We start from the raw sequence: 25,674 nt of genomic DNA, 5'->3' as shown, positions 1-25,674 counted from the left end.
ACGAGCCGAGCCCGGTTGCAGCTTGCGGAACCAAGACCCAATGGCTGTTCCATGATAACGCGTACCATATCGGTAACTTCGGTATAGCGTTATCAAGATATGTCGAGTAAGGTGTCATACGAATCGGGATGCGGCCCCCTCACCAATGCTGGCGACGAGGTTGGCATTCCGCCCTTCTAGAGGGACACGACATGAACGTAACTGTGAACCCCGGTTAAAGTTAACTGAAGCCTCAGCTCCACAAAATGGACGCTGCCACCACAGACACAAGTCTGACCTCCTGCTGCTGGGAGTCCTTCCAGCGAGGAGAGCTTGGACAAAGGGTTTCCTTTCCTCGCACCATCCCAGACAGGGTTTTGTGTATCCTGGGTAGGCAGGGCTTTACAGGAAGGTGACTGCGGAGTGGCACCCCGGTGCTCACTACGCATCTGCCAGCTAGAACCAGTTCCAGGGGCGCGCAGCCCCTGACCTGGGGAAAGTCCGGCAGGGGAGAGGGGTGTAACTACCCCCCTTCCTGGTCCCACCCCTAGGGCAGGACCTAGTCACGTACCCACCCCTTTCTTTAAGATAAAGGCCGGAGCGGGGACCCTTCCAAATCAGATCATCTTTGAATCAAGAACTACTTTCTACGAAAGGACATTCAAGACTCTTCTCAAGATTTCTCCCTTGTGACTAAGGAGTAGTCATCCTGCATCCGCAGGCACCATCTAAGAACCCTGCGGTTTGCTGCAAGTCCTTCCTCAGGAATCCGACGACCCAGCTCGACGAGAACCGGCTTCCCTGGCACCTCTGACCTCTACCCACATCGTCAGCTCAGCTGAGATCCGTGGGTGCGACGAGACCTCGAGGGACCGGCCATCATCAAAACCTGCACGCTTTCTTAACCAGCACGACCACCGAAGGAATCCTCTGGTGAGTGCTCTGGGGTCCGAGAAGCCCCGACCCTGAGCAGCTCCAGCACCGAAGTGCAGCCTCCCAGCATCTCCACGATCTGCGTGGGGCCCTTCTGCTTTGCTATTCAGCACGTTGTCCGATCACTAGCCGCTGGCTTGTGACTCTTTGACGACGAACGACAACCAACGTTGCTGGTCTGGTTGCTCCAGACTAGCCTTTGCTCCTTTTTACGAGAGGAGCACCCCGGACCCTCCTGGTCCACCCAAGACGCCATTTTAGGCCCACCACGTGGTAGCATGAAAAATGGGACCCCCTCTAATATTACTTCAATGGTCAGGGAAAGAGGGGAAAAGCAAAGTACTAACAGTAAATATGTTCCCCCTTGACCTCAAAAATTATAACGGTATATATCCAACACTTTAATTCCAATACTTTAGTACATGAGGGCAAACAACAAGAAAGAGTTTTTTTTATAACTTTATCATTTTATTCTTTTTTTCTTTTTAGTTATATTTCTTAGTACAAAAATAGTTTTTCCATTTATCGATTTATCACATCAGTTCATATATTTTATCAAAAAACACATAGTATAAAACACATCATTTTGTAATCTCATCAGTAAAAAAACTATTTTATGCAGGGAAAACAATATGCAAAACAATCAACACTCTCACAAAAACAAACATCCCTTATTCATCATACATGCTGCATTCATTCTTAGATTCTGCGTCTGAGGGATCGCAGATGGACGTGCAATTGGTACGCAAGGTCGACGCGTTTCGGCAGTATGGACCGCCTTCCTCAGGACCTGTATTGCAGAATGCTCAGACACAAACAATATTTTTATGGCCCCTGCATAATTAGATATCTGTAACGAAAAATGACATACATTGTTTCATTTATTCTGTAACTTATTATCATTGTTCTCAATTACGTTGCCCTATGTATAGCCAAAAAAAAGACATAATTCATTTGTCCATAGTATATTGTAGTTACTCTAATACTCTTGTGGTTGGTCATGACCCAAGCAACAGGATGACATCCACATGACTCTCATAGTAGCCACAGAACTTTAACTTTGTGAGTTTTCCTAAGGTTATGGACAAATGAAGGCATTGTTGATGGAGAAAACTTTTTAACAAAAAGGGTGTCTATTAAAACCACAGTTTACAAGTATATGGTAGGTGAAAGATATTTATCAATCGAAACCTAAGCTGATATCAAACAGTGGGTATATATTTATCTACATGTTTTGCTATATTGAGACTTGTTCATATGTGGGATGCTTTTAACCACATGACAGGATGAAACTGTTGTATCTTAGATCACCAACTATGTACCTTTTGTTTAGAGGAAAGGATTCCTGTCAAATTTGCAGCAATGGTCTTCAGAGTTTATTTTTGTAGTACTACCTGAATAAGAATAAGAACAGATTCTGTCACTGTTCTGTGATGTTATCTATATACAGGAGAGATTTGTCAAGAAAATGTGAGCCAATCGCTTACCTATTTTATCAGGAATTGTCTTTTTCCTTTTTTCTAATTGTTAGTGCAAAGGCTTGTTTTTTGTGTATATTATGGATCCGGCGTTATACTGTAGGGACCACAAAAAAGTACACAAAGAAATGGACACTTACTATCTGATGCTAAATATAGATGATATACTAGTGTAATCTCTATGTTACTGACCTTGTTATCACAATATCTGGGACTTGGAGTGTAAGGTTGCTCTCTTCATGAATAAAAACGCAAATAATCACTGTGTTGTTGTAGTGGAACCGATGAAAGTCTGCAAGGATGTTTTAGAGAGAGTACAAAGATCTAATTTTATTCGTTTTTAACATTTACAATGATTTTAAGAGCATAGTAGGATGTGTCAGAATTTACCTTATCTCTAAGTCTGACACATCTCTCTTGAAAAACGGTCTTTAGCGGTAAAAAGTACAGGCGATGTGAGGCAAGGCTCCTCCTTTTACGGTTTCAGGGAAACATTATTTTAAATGCTCTGGGGGTGAAAAGAGAAGAATACTCTCGTCAGGATTATTTACTATTGCTCGCTCATTGTTTATCTAACACTCTCGCGTATGATGTTAACTACGCTATGCGTTGTACTTACTTCGGTTCCTCTCTCGTCCGGTCCAAACCTTCTTGCTCGCACTGACAAGGACGCCTAGACTGTGGGTGTGATACTTACTACTTATATATGTTGTTTTCGCGCCTCTCGCCACCAATACCCTATACGGTGGAGAATGTTTGACAACCAAACCGGCATTCGAGTTACTGGCGGTCACGTGATTGAAAAACCGCGGCGGCCATTTCTGAGTGGTAATAGAATTGTCTATCTACGGTGATGTGTATGGGATCTTATATCATTATTTCCTGAGTAGACTTAGATTCTGGCATCTCTACGTATGATTTCTTAGTAGAGTAAGTGCCAATATTGAAATGGAGTTAAAAGGACAACCCAACCGGCATTCAAGTTATTGGCGGTCACGTGATTGAAAAACCGCGGCGGCCATTTCTAAGTGGTGATAGAATTGTCTGTCTACGTGATTTATATGGGATCTTATATCATTATTTCCTGAGTAGACTTAGATTATGGCATCTCTACGTATGTTTTCTTAGCAGAGTAGGTGCCCATATTGAGATGGAGTTAAAAGGAAATAAAACCCACTTTGCATACGGGTATGTTAAGCATGGTCACATGCATACAATAACGCGGCGGCCATTACTGGATGGCACTATAGTTGCATAATATCGCGATACATGGAAGATCATATCTTCTCAATGGGATTTAATTTTTGGTATGAGTATATGTGGTTTTATTCTCAGAATTTATTGTGTCACATACCACGAGATATTTTCGTTTAGGCCTCTTTTGACACTGTCAAAATAAAAAATCCAGAAGCATTCACGTTTTTTCCTTGTTATCTCTGGTGATTCTCCTTTCTTACATTGGATTTTCTCCAAGATACACCACTTCAATTCTAGCTCATTGTGGTTGTGATCCGTACAGTGTTGGGTTAGCGGTGATGTCAGTTTATTGGTTCGCACCGAGGATTTGTGTTCGCTAAATCTTAGCCTAAATTCGCGTCCAGTCTCTCCTATATATGGCAATCCACAAGGACATACGATATAGTAGATGATGTTTTTACTGCGACAGTTTGTGAATGACCTTAGAGTAACAGTTTTGTCATTGTGGGACAGAAAATTGCCTGTGATTGCAGCATCACACGCATGGGAATTACCACACTTGTGGTTACCTCGAATCGTGTCTCCACTTGTCAGTGTCATTTGTTTCTCTGTTGTGACCGTTTTGTTCCTGGTATGGACCAAACGATCTCTCAGATTTTGGTTACGTCGATATGTCACCAATGGTTTTTCTAGATTTGTTTCACCTTCAACTTCCAGTATCCTCCAGTTTTTATTAATTATGTTTTTGATTTTATAATTGAGTGTGGAGTGATTTACAACACACACAATTTTGTCTTGGCTCTTGTTTCTCTTGTTTTTTAATAGGGCGTCCCGATCATAAAATCTCGCCCTCTTGAAAGCTTGGCGGACTAAGCGATGGGGATATCCTCTTTCTGTTAATCTTTTACTTAGGTGTTTACTGTGATGATCATAGTCTGAGAGGGAGGTGCAATTTCGCCGAATGCGAAGAAACTCCCCGAAGGGAATAGAGTCCTTCTGGCAATGCGGATGAAAGCTTTCAAATTGCAAAATGGTGTTCTTAGCCGTTGGCTTGCGAAAGAGGCTTACCATTAAAGCGCCATCCTTTCCTTCTATCGTTATGTCCAAGTATTCAACTTTTTCATGGCTATGGTTCGAGGTGAATTTAAGGTTTGTATCACTGGCATTGAGCCAGAGAATGAACTCTTGTAATTCTGTGAGTTCACCATGCCATACAAAGAAGATGTCATCGATGAAACGTCTCCAAACAGAGACGTTCTCGAAAAAAGGGGCATTGGAATTAAAGATATTTTTTATCTCCCACTCACCCATGTAGGTGTTTGCTACCGAAGGCGCACAAGAAGCACCCATACTTGTACCCTTCACTTGCTTGAAAAGGGTTCCCTCAAACTCAAAATAATTGTTCATGAGTACAATTTCTAAGCATTGAATGACAAATTCGTCCGGTCTATTCTGGGGGTATCTCTGCAGTAAATCAGAGACTGCATGTAACGCTTGACATTGAGGTATGTTGGTGTACAACGCCTCAATGTCAAGCGTTACCAGAATGTCTAAGTTGGGATCAAAAGCCAGACCCTCGATTTTGTTTATCATATCGCCTGTGTCTTTGACAAAAGACTCATATTTCTGGGTTAAGGGGCACAAAAAGGTGTCTACGTATTTTGATAGTGGTTCGGTGTTAGATCCGATAGTAGATATAATAGGACGTAGGGGAGGGTTGGTTTCATTTTTGTGAGTCTTTGGAAGACCATACATGGTAGGTGTGATCGGGCAGGTTTTGTTAAGGAATTGCAGTTCCTTCTCACAGATGTATCCGTTGGTAAATGCTACCTGTGTCATTTCATGGATTTGCCCACTTAACCTGTTTAGTTCTCTGGCAGTTGCTGGTCTATAGTGGTCTGTATTCGATAGCATTTCTCTCATTCTGTTGTTATAGTCCACTCTATCAAATACTAAGATACCTCCACCCTTATCACAAGGTTTTATTACCAAATTGGTGTTATTTCCAAGTTCCTTTAGTGCAAAATTTTCTTGTTTTGTTAGGTTATATTTATACTTCTCTGGTCTGGTTAACAGTCTGTTTACATCTGCTAAGACCACGTGGCCCTGAAATCTGCCAAGGCTTGTTGCCCCAATCCTGGGCCCAGCGACGCCGACAGCATCAACCTTCGTGGGACAGCTCGCACCTCCATCCTGGTCGCCGACAACGCCTCCTGGTCCGTGAGACTGCAGAGCCTAGCGTCGCCCACTCACCTAGTCGAGGTGACGATCATCCGGTGCCTTCCTGGTACCCTCTGACTACTGGCTAGTAGTACGAACTTGGTCCCCTCTGCTTTCAGGTGTCATCTACCTCTGATCCAGGCTTGGATCTCTACGAACTATTCTCCACTGGTCGCCGCCAGCAACTCCTTCCTTCCGGCTCCTGGCTCGTCAGCAAAGATCCCCGACGCCTGTAAGACTTGTGCAGCCGCAGCCCTTGTGGCTAGGTAACTTCGGCATTTCGGTGCCCGCATAGCCTCCTTACTTAAGGGTCCCGAGTCCCTCGCTTCCGACTTGCCTTATCGGGTCCGCCCGAGACCACTAAACTTTCCGTGCCCTCGGGCACTTGTATTAATTGTGCACTTGAAGTATTTTCCTAAGAGTTTTGTTCTGTGCTTAGTACCCTGTCCTCATAAAGAGTCCAGGGCTGTTGTGATTCTAATAAATACACTGTTTATTTTCATAACACTTGTGTGGTGTCCTTTTACTTGGTGTTCAAGGGGTATGTGATGGTATAACAGCTGGCTTAACACGCCCTCTAGAGTTTAGCCCGAAGACTGCTCGTATCCACGCTACTAGGATAGCTGGTCTAAGGTTGACTTACAACCAATCACCATAAGTGTCGTTTGGACCGATGCATAGTGGTCACTAGAATAGTGAACACTGCATATCGGGCCAACTTCTCACAACCCCCTTGGTAGCTTGGCAGAGCCGAACAGGCTTATCTCAGAGGCTGTGCGTTAAGCATTTATGACCACATCCAGTAATAAAGTGAATACACTACAAATGGACACAACACAGTAGTATTATAAAAATAAGGATTTTTATATAAGGCTTAGCACAAGACCAAATAACGACAAAACTATACACAATCTTAATAAATACTTTTGGAAGGGGAATAAAAGTTCAAATGCGGATTCTTCTTTAGGACAAAGTCTTTTCGTATCAAAGCAATTCTTCTTCTTGGAAACACAGTTCTTAGCAACAAGGTAACCCACACGGGGGCTACACGACGTTGAGGCAAAGTTAATCCAAAGGTTCGGCGTCGACCGCGAGGAGCGCTACGTCGAGCCTGGAGTCACATGGACCCCCAACAACACAGTACCTTTGAAAAGGAAGCACACGATGATCTGCGGCGTCGAGCAATCGGCGTCGCGTCTTCGGTGTCGACCAGGCCTCAGCAGTCGTCGATGTCGATGATTCTGTTGCAAGTGTGAGCAGCGCTCACGGCGTCGAGAGGGCACGAGGGCGATGCGATCAGCAGCGGTGCAGACACGAGGTCCCTTGGAGCTGGAGCCGAACTCACTACTCACTAGCGTTGCTGCTGGCATCGATCGGGCCCGGCGGCCGGCGTCGAGGAAGCGGGACACTGGAGCCGTTACTCACTATGTCGAGCTGGATTCGGCGACGTCCGTCGGCGTCGAGATTGTTGGTTCTTTCAGAGGTGCTGGATTCACAGGTTCCAGCAAATAGCACTTTAAGCAGATGAAGTCCTTTAGCCCTGTGACTTCAGCAGGAGACTGGCACTCTTCCAGTCCTTGGAGATTTTCTTAGCAAGCGTGAGAGTACACACACAGTTCCTCTCTCCTGGTTCCTTGGCAAAAATAAAGAAGCACTGCAGGATTCCCCCCAGCAAACAGCACACTGGCATAAGGGGTAGGCAAGTCCTCAGATCAGCAGGCCTCTTGTCCTTGGTTACAGGGTTCCTTGTCAGAAGTGATCTGATTTCTTAGTTCAGCGGTCCTACTCTTATACCCCTTTTCGGCTTTGATCCCTTTGTCCATGCAGGGGACTTTCCCAATATCCTGGGTCTGTTGTGGGTGGAGCCAGGCAGAAGCACCTGGCTTATTCACGGAGCAGGGCTGGGTCCTCAGACGCCCAGCAGGAGGTGGAGCCAGCATTGTTACTGGCAGGAGCAGAGCTATCGGCCTCCTGGCAGAAGGTGGGGCTAGGATCGTCCATGGCGGGCACAGAGCCATCCGTCGCTTGGCAGGAGGTGGAGCCAGCATTGTATCAGGCAGGGCAGGCTATCAGCAACTACTCTCCCCCTACTCTCAACGCAAATGTCCCACTCATCCCACACTGACTCATCCAGACCTCTGGAGCCACCCAGCTCCTGTCACACACACGCAAGACCAGCAGAAACCAGAAATGGTTAGACAAGAAAATAGACACTTTCTAAAAGTGCTATTTTCGAACCCAGAGTCCAAAAACCATCCACACCAACGGATGCGTAATTAAACCCCGAGTTCAGGGATACCAAACTCGACATTGCACCATACTCCCCGAGCCAACTAGGATCATAGCATTAATAATCCCGGCAGCCCATTCTAACTAATGGAGAGCAGGTTACCTCGCAATAGTGAAGAACGAAGATGGCTGTCGTTCACTATCAGGACATGCCAACTTGGTCAGGCGTGTCCTACCTTATACTTACAACGCACCCTGCCCGTGGGCCTACCATAGGGGTGACTAACATGAAGTTAAGGGAAGGTCCGAGGGACTGGCAAGTAAGTATACCTGCGTAGTCCGCGTGACAGTACCAGACTGCACGTGGATCTCGCAATGACCGACCCGTAGACATTCTTTTACGAGGTCGCTCTTGTGGGTGGCACAACACGTGCTGCAAGCCCACGAGCGGCATTTGGATTTACAAGCCCCGGCACTCTGGGTGCACTAGACTAGGGACTGACAGTAAACCAAATAAGCCAAACATGGATACAATCGATACATCAATTTAACATCGGGAGCACTTGCGCTGTGGCACTGATCAGCAGTGGCACGGCGCCCAAAGCATTATCCAGCAAAACATCGAAAAACAGTGGAGGCAAACAGAAAAAATGGAGGAGAGACTCAAGCCAATGATGTCAGGTCTAACAAGAATTATATTTTATAATCTTCTCTTGATACTTTTTTACACGTTCTCTAACTTCTCTTAAATCCAAAACAGTATTGTAAGTATTCTTTGCTTTAACCACCATGGCATAGGTTTGGAACCAGGTTTTCTTCCCCTTAACAATCCAAAAGGAGATAAACCAGTTACTGAGTAAGTGCGATAAGTTAGTAAAGTTGCTTGCAATGCTTTTCTCCATTTCAACCTGCTTTTTATGGCCAACTGACAAGACTCTTTTATTACTCTGTTGAAACGTTCCATCTGACCATTTGCTTGGGGGAAATAATTTGAAACTCTCTAGTGCAAAATACCACAACTATTCAGAAAGGACTCAAACTCCTTGCTTTTTAATTGTGGACCATTATCGGAAATGAGTTCTTCCGGCAACCCTTCCAGACAAAAAACTTCATCAAGAAACTCAATAACTTTCTCAGAGGTAACCTTCTCAACAATTTTTAATTCAGGCCACTTAAAAAACAATTGATAAGCATTAACGCATACAAATAATTGCCTGATTGATAATTAAATGGACCAATGATATCGATGCCTAACTTCCTCCATGGACCCTGAGCATATTCGATGGGAGTAACATCAACAGTAAGAGGTTTGACTGATTTATCACTTTGAGTACACGGGGAACAATCCCTAACCAATCTCTCAACCATACAGTCTATGCCGGGCCACCAATAACATTATTTGATCCTTCTCTTTTAATTTTTTTATTTAATTTAATTGCGGGTTTCTAACGCGCTAGAATCGACTCCCGAAGGAGTATCTCTGCGCAATAGACCGCTGGGGAACCCGTCCTGGCTTTCCCTGTGAGATGTTCCCTACTGGGTATCTCCAAGGTGAAACCAGGCATCCCCGGCGTATGTGGGGGGCCGTTGTGGAGATGAGGCAAGCTAATGCCCAGAGTTGCCGAGTGTGATCCCTGGTTAGAGTAGGCACGAGGTGAGAATTATCAAGTCCGCTGACCCTGGTCCACGACCCTGCAGCGTCGGGAATTGAACCCTAGTCCCGGGCCGTCCTCTGCTCCCGGGTCTGCCGCCTCTAACCAGTGAGCCACACCACTCCACTTGGTTGCAGATACTCCCATGTTACCTTCATGAGCTAATTTACAAATAAACTCCCTAAGATTCTTTGGAGGCACTATTTTGTCAGCCCTTATCACCATACTTTGAGTGAACATGAGCTCATCTGAATGAATGAAGCCAACTTACCACATCATTTTCTTTCTTCAGGCCAACCTTTACTCAGAAACACTAGAACTTCTTTCAACACATCATCTTGTTCCATAGCTTCCTTCCACTTGGTTTCAGAGATAGTTTTGGTATGTTCTTCCCCTATATTCATATTGACATCATCCATGGTGTAAGCTACATCACATTCTTTACTATGTGCAGAATCAGAAAAATTACTAATAGGCAAACGTGATATACAGTCAGCATTGACATTGAATGCTGCTTTGAATATAACTAAAATAAAGTATATACGTTTAGCGCACATATAATATATGCGCTAAATGCTTGTAAATACTTTAAACACTGATGCTGATAGTATGTCGGAAGTCCTTCACTGGAGAATAATTCCAAGATGGTGGCATGTAAATTACGTCAATGCGTTGCGTGAACTTGACGTGTAAAATCCCAGAATGCTTAACGAGAAAACCCAAGCAAAGAATTGTCAGCGCAGTAACGTTCCACTGCGCGTAGAGTGAGCTGAAGAGACATGCGCTGCTGTTTGAAAGAAGCTACGAAGAGAATGTTCTTCACCGCTAGGTAAATGCGGTCGACAACGGCTGAAGAAAACGGTGAAACACAAGGGTAACTGTCTCAAATTGGTTTAAATAGACAGCGTCTTACTGACTCATATGAAATCCAATGGCTTCACACATATATGCTCCACAAGTTAATTAGTTACGCAAAATCACAAAAGACAGTCAGCACAAAACAGAAATGTCAAACTCTAGGTCTAGAATTGTAGAATTGCGCTAAATAAAGATGCAAAGTATGTTACCAGACAATTGCGGTATCATTGTAACTAAAGTTCCAATGATCCTTAGGGTGGATGCCAAATTAGTCAATATTCCGACATACAACATTTATTCAAGAGATAAGACAGCTTAACAACCACAGGTAGGATTAAGCACCAGTACAACCATCCAGTCTCCACTCACTTCTCCAACTCCCACCATAACCGAATCCCCACTTACATTCTACTATGACCTGTAACAATTCTAACAGTGACATAAATAAGAATACTACAGTAAAGCCCAGACTAGCGCTCTGAGATTGCTCGGAGTGGATTGTGCTGCATATGTCTTAAAAAAACAGTCATTTGTACAATTCCTCTGCATGTCTGTGTGGAAGGCAGTGTAAGCGTGGTTGCTTCTTAACTGCAATGTATAATGTTTGACTTTACTGCTTTTTTGTATATAATACTTTTCTTTTTTTAATTATTTCTGCCGGAATCTAAATCTCAACCCGCTGGGCTACTATTGGAGGAGGTTATGCTTTATAAATTGCGTAACATCTGAGCTCTTTGTAACAGTGTGTGCATTTACCCCACATGTGTATCATCCATGGTGTAAGCTACATCACATTCTTTACTATGTGCAGAATCAGAAAAATTACTAATAGGCAAACGTGATATACAGTCAGCATTGACATTGAATGCTGCCAGTCTAGCCAAACGGGCTTTATGCGTTCTACCTCCTCCAGCCAATAACATACTAATCCAGAGCTTATGATCTGTCCTCAAAGAAAATGTAGTGCCCCACAATAACTGACGAAAATCTGAGCGGCCCAGGTACCCACTAATAATTATTTCTCAATAGTGGAGTAATTGAATTCTGAATCACGAAGTGTTCTTGAGACATATGATACAACATATTCACCTGCTTTGTCTTTCTGCATCAGACCAGCTCCAAGACCAACATTACTAGCATCAACACAAACTATGCATTCTTTGCCAACAGTATATGGTTTCAAAAATGGAGCATCAACAATTTTATTTTTAAGAGTATCAAATGACTCTTGTTAATCTTTGCCCCACAAGAATTTTGTATTTTTTTCAACAACAATCGTAATGGATGAACAATGGCGGAGTAATTTTGTAAACATTTTCCATAAAATTCTGTAAGACCCATAAATGACAACATTGTTCCTTTGAAATAGGAGTAGGAGCATTAGTGATACCTTATTTTGTCTAAATGTACATTTTGAAAACTTCAACGTAAGACCTTTTTTTTTATATTTTCCAATACGGAACCTAAATTCTTGTCATGTTCCTCACAATTGCTCCCAAAAATTAAAATGTCGTCCTGGAATGCAATAGCCCCCTTACAATTTTCTAAAGATCTTTCATTAATCGTTGAAAAATCGAAGCTGCACTGACTAGGCCAAATGGCATGCGTAAAAACTGAAACATGCCTTCTGCAGTTACAAAAGCAGTACGTTTCTTGGAGTCATCATGCAGCTCCACCTGATGATAGGCACTTGCCAAATCAACTGTGGAAAAAACAGTAGCACCAGACAAAGTGGAAATTAGTTCATGAATATTGGGAAGGGGATGTTTGTCAATCCAAATTTCTTTGTTTAAACTGCGGAGATCCACACATAGACGAAGATCTCCTGTACTCTTAAGTCATAAAACTATGGGAGAAACCCATGGGGATGGTTCAATAGGTTCGAATATGTTTCTGAACTAAATCATGTAGCATCTCCTTCAGTTTGGTTCTATAAGCTAAAGGTACATTTCTGACTTTGTCTTACAGGAATGGTTCTGTCTTTGAGAATAATTTTGTGTTTGAAGTTAGTGTATTTGCCCAATGCATTTTCAAATAGTTTAGGGTATTTCTCTTTAATGCTGTTAACATACGCCTCACTATTGGTACACACAACACTTACCGAAGGAGAAGCATTAGGATCAAGTTTTATACACAACTCTTGTTGATGTGGCCAACCTAAAGTAGGTACACCCTTCGTAGCCACATACACCTTACATTTAGTTCTTCTACCTTCAAACTCAATATTTGCCCCAAAAAACCTTCAAGATCAATTCTATGTCCTGAATACTCCCTGGTTTAATGTCAGGAAGAAATCATTTTTTCGTGCCCCAAAGGTCATTAAACAACTTTTTCCCTATATTACTGTACCATGAACATGAGTCTACCATTACCTGGATTGGTTTTTCATCAATCATTGCTGTACATGAGGGAAACTTTTTTGTTCAGATTCATTTACAGAAAGTATACAATTTAAACCTTGAAGAACTTCTTCTTCATAAGAAATTTACTTTCTGGGTGTAACGACAAACATTACTATAATGCCCTTTTTTTACATGTCACACACACTTTATCTCATGCAGGACACCCTTTATAGTTACCAACATGGTTGGAGCTGCCGCATCTATAGCAAACAATAGTATTCTTTTTAAAGAAAGATGTGTTGTCAACACTGTTCTTATCAACATCTTTCTTGATGAAATTCTTTTGATTGGCATTAGTACTTATTTGGCTTTTAACCAAAGAAACTTCAGGCTCTGTATTTGGTACCTTCGAAGTTTGATTTCTAATTTCCGTTACAAATTTTTCTGATTGTTCATTTCCTTTTGCAATATTAATGACCGCACTAAGTGAAGATTCCGTGCCAAACCAAAGTCTTTCTTGAATTTTTTTACTTTTAGTTTTCATCATTATTTGATCCCTGAGGACTTGTTCATATGAAATGGTTTCAAAAGCACAAGAACAAGCTAATGAACGTAAATCTGAGACGTAATCCTCTATAGATGCTTCCACTTTTTGGGCACATGAATAAAATTTAAATCTTTCCATCACTATGTTGATTTTCTTCCCAAAACGAATTTTCATTTGTCTAGTGGCTTTCTCAAAAACATCTATATCACCAGCATCTTCAATGGGAGGAAGATTATCAAATTCTTTTATACCTGCACCCCTTAAACAGTGTCTAAGAAGTGCTAGTTTTCTTTTTGCTGAACAGCTATCTTTTTCTAGAACCTCTACATATGCCACAACCATGGAAAACCAGAGGTCCCATTCAATACTAGGTTCACGTGCTTTTTTATAAAAAATGAGGCGGTGCAGCGATATTATCCATTCAAATGGCTGTAAAATATAAGCTGTAGAAAGTACCTCAGACTGATGACGATGAAGAAAAGGTGCACGCATCACCGCAATGCGCTAATAATCAGAAAACAAAGGAAAAGTGAATATAACTAAAATAAAGTATATACGTTTAGCGCACATATAATATATGCGCTAAATGCTTGTAAATACTTTAAACACTGATGCTGATAGTATGTCGGAAGTCCTTCACTGGAGAATAATTCCAAGATGGTGGCATGTAAATTACGTCAATGCGTTGCGTGAACTTGACGTGTAAAATCCCAGAATGCTTAACGAGAAAACCCAAGCAAAGAATTGTCAGCGCAGTAACGTTCCACTGCGCGTAGAGTGAGCTGAAGAGACATGCGCTGCTGTTTGAAAGATGCTACGAAGAGAATGTTCTTCACCGCTAGGTAAATGCGGTCGACAACGGCTGAAGAAAACGGTGAAACACAAGGGTAACTGTCTCAAATTGGTTTAAATAGACAGCGTCTTACTGACTCATAGGAAATCCAATGGCTTCACACATATATGCTCCACAAGTTAATTAGGTACGCAAAATCACAAAAGACAGTCAGCACAAAACAGAAATGTCAAACTCTAGGTCTAGAATTGTAGAATTGCGCTAAATAAAGATGCAAAGTATGTTACCAGACAATTGCGGTATCGTTGTAACTAAAGTTCCAATGATCCTTAGGGTGGATGCCAAATTCGTCAATATTCCGACATACAACATTTATTCAAGAGATAAGACAGCTTAACAACCACAGGTAGGATTAAGCACCAGTACAACCATCCAGTCTCCACTCACTTCTCCAACTCCCACCATAACCGAATCCCCACTTACATTCTACTATGACCTGTAACAATTCTAACAGTGACATAAATAAGAATACTACAGTAAAGCCCAGACTAGCGCTCTGAGATTGCTCGGAGTGGATTGTGCTGCATATGTCTTAAAAAAACAGTCATTTGTACAATTCCTCTGCATGTCTGTGTGGAAGGCAGTGTAAGCGTGGTTGCTTCTTAACTGCAATGTATAATGTTTGACTTTACTGTTTTTTTGTATATAATACTTTTCTTTTTTTAATTATTTCTGCCGGAATCTAAATCTCAACCCGCTGGGCTACTATTGGAGGAGGTTATGCTTTATAAATTGCGTAACATCTGAGCTCTTTGTAACAGTGTGTGCATTTACCCCACATGTGTATCAATACAAAAGGTGCCACTGGGGACGCACTGGGTATATCTGACTGGCCAGACCGCATCCGTGTGCTTTATGCGCAACAGTTTGACTGGATTAATTAGTGTGTTGTGTGTGTGCATTAAGTACACTTGTGCATTTCTGCTGGGTCCAAATCTATTCTGTGCGTGTGCTCTTTATGCATGTGTGTTTCACGTTAAATGTGTGCGTGTGGTGCATTGCATCAAGTCCAGGAGTGTGCATTTTGTATTTGGATATGTCACATAAGCACATGTTTGTGACAAGTAACGAATATTAATGACTGTCATGTACTAACAGATACATGTAATGTGAGTAAAAACAAACTATCATTTGGCTACGCGTGGCCGAACTGACACTTCCATACAAACGTTATGTGAAGGCATGTATGCGTGGCTAGCCCCCCACCCATCCTCCAGTCTTCATCTCAGCTGTTCTCTCTAATTTTTTACTTTCTCCCTAGCACAGCAACAACTACTCTAGTCAACAAGCGCAACTACTGAATATAGTCAGTAACAGCGCCAGCGTGGTGGCACAGCCAAAGACTGTGGGTGAAAAATAGTAGTACGTGGTGGGAAGGAGGCAGCTGAACAGCAAGTTACTTTGGGAAAATGGCTAACCAAATTGTGTGGTTACTCAACTGAACAACAATAGAAGACTAATGTAGCGATGTGACTGTGTGTGTGTGTCCCACTTCGGAGAGACACTCCAGGCAAAAGCGGTCAGTGCTGAAACAGCGTAGCGAACCAAGGAGGCTACGAGATGAGGTCAGGACGATGCAGGTCTGATGGCCTCATTCTCACTCATCTTAGTCTACCACGGTGCTCCCTGACCCTTGTGTGCAGTGCCAACTTCAACACACACAAAGTGGAAGAGAGAGAGGCTGGGCTGGCCGGGGCTCCATGGGCAGAAAATGGCCAATCACTGCACGGTTTAAGAATAAAGCAATACAGTGATTGGTCATGTCATGCTCTGTGGACACGAGTCGGACCCCGCCTGTGCTGCCTCACATGTAGACACTGCATCATAGGCCTAGTTACCGCCTCAGCCAATCAATGCGCTGCTCCCACCCTGTTATGTTACCAACATAGCATGAAAGCATCAGGATTGGCTCGGGCAGTCAACCTTACCGTTCTTTAGGAGACCGGGGGGGGATGCAGCTGTTCTTCTCCCACCCCTAATGGCTCACTAATTGACCAGGTGGAGAGACCTATAGTGCGCATGCTGAGCTAGCCAGAAAAAGGCAGCCGTCCAACCTGATATGTGCACATTGGACCATGATGCGCTGAGCATTGTGTCTGCTCTGCTGTCAATAGTATTAAGTTCCCACCCCCCTCCAGCCCGCATAATCGTGCACTGGCTTCCTCATTCTGCTGATTGCCGAGTGCCACTGGCAGGTCAGATACAATAAGAAGTGTACACATATTTTACAAATTAAAAACCTTATTCATGATTAATATGGGGGACAGAGGGGCAAAAAGATCAGTAGGGCGACGCCCTAAGGGAGGCACCTCAGCTGTGTAACCTCCTTTGTAGCCACACCTCTGGGTTGGGCTAGCGAGCTCCATACGACAAAAGAGGGGTTCTGCCATCTTGGGAGTGGGCAGAATAGAGACCTGGGTTATCTAGATGCCACACTTTGCAAGAAATAGTCATCAGGAGGGAGTAACCTGACTAGCGACTGCTACCTCCCCTGTGTTCGATTTCTGGGAATAAAATGGGCACTCTCAGCACCAGAACTCCGATCTCGTTGGAGAAGAGGACCAAAGAAGGACTGTTGTGTTGCACCAAGGACCCGGCGAAGAGAGGCGGCAGGGACGTAGACTGCACCTGCTGTACGTGGTGGCTAACAAAGGAGAAGAGACTGTGCCTGCTGTGTTCTGCTCATGGAGACGTAGACCGCTGAGCCCAGCAGAAGCAAGAGACTCCAACGGTCAGTTGACTGCCCTCCTGATAGCAGCACAGGGCCACAACAGTTGAAGAAGCCAGGACGCTCCTTGGCTGGAGCATCTGTGCGCCTAATAAAAACGCATAACATAACATAACATAACATAACATAACATAACAGATGGAAGATGCACACTCTGAGAGGTAGCGCTGCAAGACTCTTGAGAGGCAGTTCCAGAGTTAATTACCTTTTATTCGGAATAATACGCTGAATCTCATTAAGTATGCTGGAAGGGGTTGAGTGCAATAATTCGTAAAAACACAGACCGCAGAAGTAATCTGTGTTGGTAATAAAACCCCAAGTAATGGGGGTGGAGGGTGTCCCTTGCTCATCTGTTTGCATTGTCATTTTCTCTGTTGGCAGATGTGGCCTTGAAAAACTCTAAATCTCTTGTAATACCTTTCCACTGAACCCAAGTGAAAGTTATATGCATCTCTGGTTTCTGCAAAAGAACTCAAAAGTGCAAAAGATTGGGCACCTAATGTTAATGCTTCTCGGCCTCCTGCCAGCATTGCTGAAATGTTAGCTTATAGAATTCACTGGAAATATGCTTTACTTTACAAGTGAAGTTTAGTGTTGGTAGTATTGTGTAAGTTAACAGATTATCTAACAACAAATGCACACATCTCATTTACCTATTCACCGCTTCTTTTGTAAAAAGTAAAAAGAAAGCCATTTGGAAATGTTTAACTTACTCTGTGATGTGTCTTGCAGATAAGGAATATGGCAAAACCTTCGAAGAATCGGCCGAAAAGGAGAAAAAGAAAACCAAAAAAAGGTTTGGATTGGATATTTAAGTCTTTTTTATTAAGTGATTTGCTCCAGAGGTACCGTTGTACATAAATGTCTGTATGTTACTTAAGCACTTTATCTCACTCCATATTATCCCACTCCATGTCGAGAATCTAATCTGTCTTTTCTGAAATTTCACTATCACAAGAGAGGGATCGGTTTCTTTGATGTGTAGATATCTAGCGGCATGTTATGTTTGACTGTAGTCAGTATATTGAAAGGTCAGATTGAGCTTTTTAGGCCAATGAAGATGGCAGCGTGGGGCCTGACAACTCCGGAAAATTCTGCTATGTATATTTAACCACAAGAACAAGCAAGCAGAGGATGATGAAAGTCTGCCTTGAAAGCCCAGCAGGTAAATGTCATACTTTGATTACTGCACAGGCAACATTGTCTAATGTCCGAACAAAGAAATGAAAGGCTTCACCCTCAACAAAAGATATAACTTTGCCAAAGTGCACACAGTGCTGGCATTACCAGCAATATTTATAATGCTAGTATCCCTTATCTGACAGCTTATACGCCCTACTTGTCTCTTTCCCTATTAATCTTCAACTTCACTTCTATGGTTTAACAGCGATTCTCTTTGTTTTCTTGATTTAATAACTATCTCTCCAGCTGTAGTTTTTGTTTATTTGATATTGGCTTTGTTAACCATGGCTGAAATAGAACCAGTCTGTTTTTCTCGGTTCATTAAATGCACCGACTGGCCTATCAAATATGGCTTAAAGACACTGAAGAGCCTACAAACTAGCAGGACCAAGCAGACGTGCAAATGTGGACAGAGTGGGCCTGTTTGGCAGTCTGCTTTTGATGGACATGTTTGCCACCAGATCTACCAAGTTAGAGTACAAGTAGCCATTAGTCATGTTTGGGGCATCACCTTCCTCCAGTGACAGTTTTTGTATTCCTCTGCCTTTATGGAAGGGGGACTAGTGGCAGTAACCTTCTGTCACTTTATTTCGCTTCAATCGGCTGGTGCCATTGCATGGCTGGAAAGATGGTTCAACTATCCTGATTTGAGATAAGGTTACCAAATTTTGATCTCATAACCAGCTTATTATTAATAAATGCCCCCAGAAACTTCTGCAACACTATGGGATTCTTTCTGAGAGGCAGTGACACCTAAATGCTGGGTAGAAACAAAGCTGCCCTCTCACTTATTTTCTCTACCAAGGACAACGTTTATGTGAGAGTCTGTGGGAATGGATTTCAGTGAGTGCAGACACCTGGAGCCCAGTTATTTTGGCAAACAATTTGGCAGAGCGAATAGATGGTGAAAGTACTGCAAAAAATAAATTCTATGTTCATTTTTATGATTTTAATTGAGGTCTGTAGTACAATTTTTTCACATCAGCATGTTATTGATTTTAATCCTTCATAATGCATGATGCCATACATGCGAAAAATTCTTAAGCTACAGAATGAATGTTAGGAGCATTATAATTAACCATTAGCATAGCATTGTACATTTAGTGAGTCTGGCCACATAATGTCTATCTATCCTATGGTCAAGTTATATGGACGAGTGAAAGAAAAACATTAAAAGACTTAGAACCCACCCACCCCCTCACCTGAAGTCTTTTTCGCCCAAAGATGAAGTGAAAGCAAAATCAAACACAAGTAACAGCCTGCTTCTTCGCAGTTCTATGCATTTTTGCATCTGCATTAAAAAGTGCTACCCCAGCTTTCCCATCAACGGAGAAATAATGAACCAACAACTCTAGTCATTGTCTAAAAAATGCTGTGGTCCTACTTTAGGGTTCATCCCTGTCGCCCATCACAATTAAAGCATATTCAGGATCACCAGCCTCGGGGATATACCAGAGCTGAAGCTCTCCAAGAAAGGTAGAGCAGTGGGCTTAACACCAGCTCAAAGTCATGTCTCTTCTCGGCTAAGTTTGAGGAGAGCTTTTCCATGGCTAGTAAATTTCACTATCCCCTAAGCCAGTGGGAAATATGAGGGTGTTCAGGTTTTTTCCAATAAAATGCCAAAGCAGTTTTAGTCAACCCGAAGCAATTCCAGAGGATCGTCCTATTGACCTTCAACTGCTACTTTAGGCCTAATGGTTGCAATCCTAATAGCAAGGTGGGAAGGGCGTGAGGAATCAGATATCTCAATATGGTCATGAGTGCCTGAGCTATCTCCGTTTAGAATGGTTAGATACATAAACAACCTCATCAGATATGTTTAATACCTCTATTGGTATTGCATCCCTCCCAGCATCTGGGGTCTTCTTGTGGGTACATGTGGTGATGTTTGGTGAGATATATAAATAACAGACTAGTAGCCTCCTTGCCCAGAATACTATGGAAATTTTGTGGAGGTCATTCCAAATCTTAAACCACAAAGCCCCCATGAGGGTTACATCTGCTGTGTGGGAACATCTGCACCTCTGGTGTTTATCGTCATAAGATGATGCTTCTAAAAGAAGTTGGGAAATGACGCCCTTGGACCGTATCACCTCTCGAATAAATGTCTCAAAAGCAGTTAGGCTCCATAGTTGGCTTGTTCCGTATCTGCATGTAGCCGAATCTCTTCTTTTCACCCTAGGTTTCAGAGTGGACTGTGGGCGGTGGCTGGTTGGATGAATGCCAACTGTCTCCAACTCAACGCAAAAAAGACTGAAATCATGATTGTCGGAAAGAAAGCGGAACTCTGGGGGGACAGGTGGTGGCCTCCGGAACTTGGGCCGTCCCCGACTCCGGTCACGGAATTAAGATATCTGGGAGTCTGGCTGGACCCCACCCTTAGTTTCGCTGGCCATACTAAGAGAACTGCGGCCTGCTGTTTTGGTGTTCTCCGGGGCTTAAGACCGGTCCTCAAATTTTTTGATGCCTCGACCAGGCAGTTGGTGATTCAGGCGACGGTGATCTCCCGGCTGGATTCCGCCAGCTCTTTACTGTTGGGGGCCAATCAGGCAGAAATCACTCGCCTGCAGCGCGTTCAAAACGCTGCTGCCAGAGCGGTAGTTGGCCTTCCTAGGTTTTGCTCCGTCTCGAACACTCTACGCTCCTTGCACTGGTTGCCGGTCAAGATGCGAATCCAGTTTAAGGTCTTATGTTTGGCCTTTAAAATTTTGAAAGGTTCCGCTCCCCAGATCCTTACCAACCTCTTGTCCCTCTATATTCCGACCCGCTCTCTCAGATCCTTTGGCCAAGCTCTCGCTGTGGTACCCCGGTTTAAGCTTAGTCGTGCTGGGGGCCGATCTTTTCGTGTGAGAGCGGCAGCGCTTTGGAATTCTCTTCCTGTAGAAATCCGTCTGATGGAGGATCTATTGCTGTTTCAAAAGGCTATCAAAACTTTCTTATTTTAATTCTGCCCTGTAGCGGTATCATTTTTCATTCCTTGCTTTTAGCGATGCTGTGTTCTACCTTGTCGTGCGCCGGGACGCTCCTTTGCTGGAGCAGCTGCGCGCATTATAAGTACCCATAGCATAGCATAGCATAACTTTAACGGGCCATGATGGTAAAGGCAGTGTAAAGATTGGTTGAAGTGAATTTGCGTATGTGGGGATGGTAGGTAGGTAAGCAGAATCCGAGGGAGGTGAGGTGGGTGTACTGAGATATGTGTTATGCGGGCTATCCCTTTTCAGTTTATATGAGAGCCCAGAGCAAGGGGCCCACTATAACTCTATCTATTTGCAGCCAGAGTTTTTCAGACCCCCCTAGCACTCTATTCTGGTAAGCCTCTAAGGTGGGAACCTATGCAATATGTTTTCAAATCAAAAAAGGCTATCCCTCCTTTTTTTTTTTGGTTAATAAAGAGTTTTTGGGACACTCTTGCCTGACTGCCATTCCAGCTGTATTGGGGCAGTGCGCTTCTAAACTCAGCAAAGAAGACCTCTGGTACGGAAATGGGTAGAGCATAGAAGAGGTATAATATCTTGGGGAGGATTATCAGTTTAACAGAGTTTATCCTGCCAATCTACAAGATCGGGGATCCTTGCAATCTATTTAGCTTTCCCTTTGTGGTTGTTTGAATTAGGGGGAAGTTAGCCATATAGAGACCTCCAATGCCTAGAGCAATTGTCATCTCTAAATACCAGAGCGATTTGGTGGCCCAGCACAACTATTTGGGGTTTTAAAGGGACACCTCTACTGCTCATGAAATTGTAAGATTGAGTATCTCGGATTTAGTCATATTGACTTTAAAGCCAGAAATCGTTTAGTAGGTAGTTAAAAGATATTGCAAGCGTGAGAGGGACTCTTTGGGGTTTGTGAGTCCCATTAGAATATCATCTGCAAATAGCCTTATTTTATAGGTGTCTTGTCCAAAATTGGAGGCCCTGGCGGTCTTTGCCTTTATGAATCATTTAGCTAATCAAACCAATTAATCAGTACTTGTAGAGCACAGCTTATCACTCGTGAGCTTATTTAGGTGCCGGGTTACTGGGCTCAGCCGAAGAGCCAGGCCTTGATTCTCTTCCTGAAGTCCATCAGCGAGGGTGATATTCGAAGATGGAGAGGTAGGGCATTCCAGGATTTGGCAACAAGGTGGGAGAAGGAGTGGCCTCTGCTGTAGCTATGGCAGATGTGCGATGTCCGTACCAGAGCGAGAGATGCAGACTGAAGGTTTCTGGATGGTTGTTGGAAGTTCAGGCGGTGGTTTATGTATGCTGGTCCTTGTTCGTGGAGGGCCTTGTAGGCTTGTGTCAGTAGTTTGCATTGGTGCCTTTCCTGAACGGGAAGCCAGTAGAGGTTCCTTAAGTGTTGGTTGATGTGGGTCTGTTTGAACAGGCTGAGGATCAATCTTGTTGCTGAATTCTGTATCATCTACATGTCCTGCTCAGGCTTTCTTTCACTGTTTAACGTAAGGTTCTAGTGTTTACGATTGTTACGTTGGGGCTTCTTATTACTTTTTGGAACTTAAAGAGAACTTTCAGACATACCACTTGATGTACAAATAAATGTATCCATGTGTTGCATATATTAATGTTCAGCAGACTTTCCAGTTTTTTTTTCAGTGTATTGATTTTGGTAAGCTTGATTTTTTTTAATTTTTATAGGAAGGTCTGTGATTGTTGCACCCAGGGCTACTGCTTACTTGATTTTGCCTACCACTGTCTTCAAGAAGTATTGCTTTGCCCTTGTCAGGGACCCAAGTGCAGGCAAGCATTTTTTGTTCAGGATTACCGTAGTGAATACTGGAGAGAGTCTTGATCTAAGGCTTGCAAAGCCTTGATCATCCCTTCTACTTACTAAAGTCAGTCTGTAAACTTTACAATAGCTTAAATAGTCTATCTACATTTTGAGACTGGTTGAAATGTGAAAGACTATAGTGCATAAGATAACACCAAGTTTGAGCCTTTATTATGTTTGCACAACACATTCAAAATTACTGAACAGTCTCTACATTTGTGTTTTCAGAGTGTGCATTGAAATTGATCCAGATCGTGTTAATTTCCATCAGGATTTTGAAGTTGCGAAGTATGCTGCGTTTGAAAAAGTAAGTGCTAAATGTGCGCATCTCTAAAATAATATCTAAAGGCTCTATTACCATTTTGCTTCAGCTCTGCAGAGGGACAGTCACTCAGAGCTGCATTCAGCCCGGCAGTACAGAAAAGGGCTTACAACTTTAGCATTTTAGACCCTTTACATATAAGTAGTTCATATGCTGTGTGTCTGGAACAAATGCTTTGTTTTCGTTATTCCCATGAACTGTCTTCATGTATGGGAGAAACTTGATGAAATATTTTGAAAGCAAAACCGGAAATTCACCATGTCTATTAGTTGTCTTTGTGTTATTAGTTCCTCATGTTTATTGAGTTTTCTGTTGTGCCTGCATAACATTGTAAGTCGGTCCTAGTCAGGTCTCTGTAACTGTTTTTCATCTAGGTTGTATGTGGCTTTACGCACTGTAAACTCAACAAATTTATGTACAAGGGTCACTAATTATTCCCCTTAGTTCAGTAAAAGAATTAAAAGTCCCCCATTTTCTAAAAAAGATTGCATGTTTATTATGTGATGGATGTAAAAAACTGTTTGGATTGGCCTTAGATCCTGCCGTTACTGAGAAACTCCTCCCTCTTGAAAGTCAACTTATGGTTTGAAATAACGGGGCAGTGTCCCACTTCGTTTAACATGATCAAGAATGTGAGCATCTTGCTAGTGCTGACCATACCCTCATTCCACAGATCACCACATTTGCAAATTCTTAACTTCAATAGTGGAAAACATACATTGCTTTGACAGTTTTTACTAAGTAATTATTTGCTGTCAATGTGTTTATTTTATTCAATGTACACTATGAAGTTACTTAACAAGGTCCTCCTCTGCAGTCATCAGGTCTACAAGAACGTGGTCAGATATCTTACATCATCTGAGCAAAATGGCGCATTGCCTTTTCCTCCAGAAAGAAATCTAATTTGTTAGTTTGCATTACTCATTGAGCCTTTTACACACTGGGTCCATCTTTTCTCAGAAGGAAGTTCCTTACTTACTCTATTTCACATTCCCTAAAATCCCTTTCAAATCATAATTTAGGAAATTGATGGTGCTTTATTTCATATCCAATCAGCCAACGTTTAGAAAAACATGTCTCCATTCTTGAGAGCAACATAAAGCTGCCTAAAGTTTAGAAAAGCTCTAAGGACCTGGCTTTTCATTCGCTAAGTGGATCGTCATTTATTTTATTAATTGAGGTTTTTATGTAGATCTAGGCCCTAGAGCATTAGAGCGCTTTGCACATAAGATTGTACAGGTATAAAATGTTCTGTCAAATAATCGGAAATACAGAACTGTAGGAACGATTGGAGGGTAGCACAGACAGTAGCAAATTCAAGAATCATAACTTGATCCATCACTAGTGCTGCTGTATAAGCTGTTAAGTAGGATCTTGAGGAGCAGGAACTCTTAGACCATAGCAGGCAGCGAGGAGTCTACTGATATAGTTAATAATCCTTATATTTATTATGTTTAAAATGTGTAATGGCTACAATCAATAAACAACCAAAGTCCCCACTCCTGCATTAAGTGGAATTGGGAGAACTAATATAGTGATGGAATCCATAATGCAGGTGAGAGAAAACAAGGACCCCCTGGGTATCAGTAATACACAGACTCCTAGGGCAGGGTGAAAACCAATGTGGGAAAAAAATCCTAGGCCATCAGCTGAGTGCGTGAACAATTAGTCTAAGACCAGTGGAGAAAAGGAATGTCAAAAAAGAAATGTATATTAAAAATATATATATTTAATTAGCATAGATAAAAATCCTATAGAGACTCGGACACATAAGTCAAACTATATGATACAGTAAAAATATAGTACATAAAAAGTCATCAACAGACTTCAAACACAATAAATACAGGGCATTGAAATCATACTAGCATATAGATCAGACAAGTTACAAGTAATAATACATTCAAGATCAACAATGACATAAGGAATACTGTAGAATTATTTATAAAAACTCATAATGCATTCATCAGGCTCCTGCACGTAAGTCGTGTATGATCTGGGTAGGAGATTTGAGAAGTGCTTGCTGTGGAGAAAATCTTTAAGTTGATTTATTAAATCTAGGAGGGAAGTTAAAATCCCATCAGTCATCTTGTTTTGTTATAGAACCATGAGCCGCTTACGGGTATAAACAGTACACTGTAAGTAAAACAAGGATACGTAACACATATTATTCTACATCAGAATGTTGACATATATTTAGGGAATACCTTTGGATCTACCAAATTAACATTTCAAATGTAAATTCAGAAGAATGTGCGGTCACATCTATTGTAAACTAAGAATTTTGTATACAGTCAAATAGCTCAGTGAGTTCAAAACTCATTGCTGACATTTTGCGTGTGATGTTCATGGCTCTAATCCTGGCTAACAGAAGAGGGTCCTCAGAA

At 42.4% G+C, this 25,674-nt stretch overlaps 1 protein-coding gene across 3 annotated transcripts in view; it reads left to right on the top strand.

Moving 5' to 3' along the window:
- PARP4 (poly(ADP-ribose) polymerase family member 4) overlaps positions 1-25,674 on the top strand; it is a 1,988,214-nt gene that overhangs the window by 193,999 nt on the left and 1,768,541 nt on the right. For all 3 annotated transcript variants that reach the window (XM_086935217.1, XM_086935220.1, XM_086935219.1), the window contains exons 5-6: positions 17,749-17,812; positions 23,197-23,275. In XM_086935217.1, the coding sequence (XP_086791343.1) occupies positions 17,749-17,812; positions 23,197-23,275 (143 nt within the window). The remainder of the gene's footprint in view (positions 1-17,748; positions 17,813-23,196; positions 23,276-25,674) is intronic.

Source organism: Lissotriton vulgaris, chromosome 8 (assembly GCF_964263255.1).
Source record: "Lissotriton vulgaris chromosome 8, aLisVul1.2, whole genome shotgun sequence".
NCBI lineage: Eukaryota > Metazoa > Chordata > Amphibia > Caudata > Salamandridae > Lissotriton > Lissotriton vulgaris.
The sequence above is the reverse complement of the archived record's forward strand: the minus strand, read 5'-3'. Positions and strand labels throughout refer to the sequence as shown.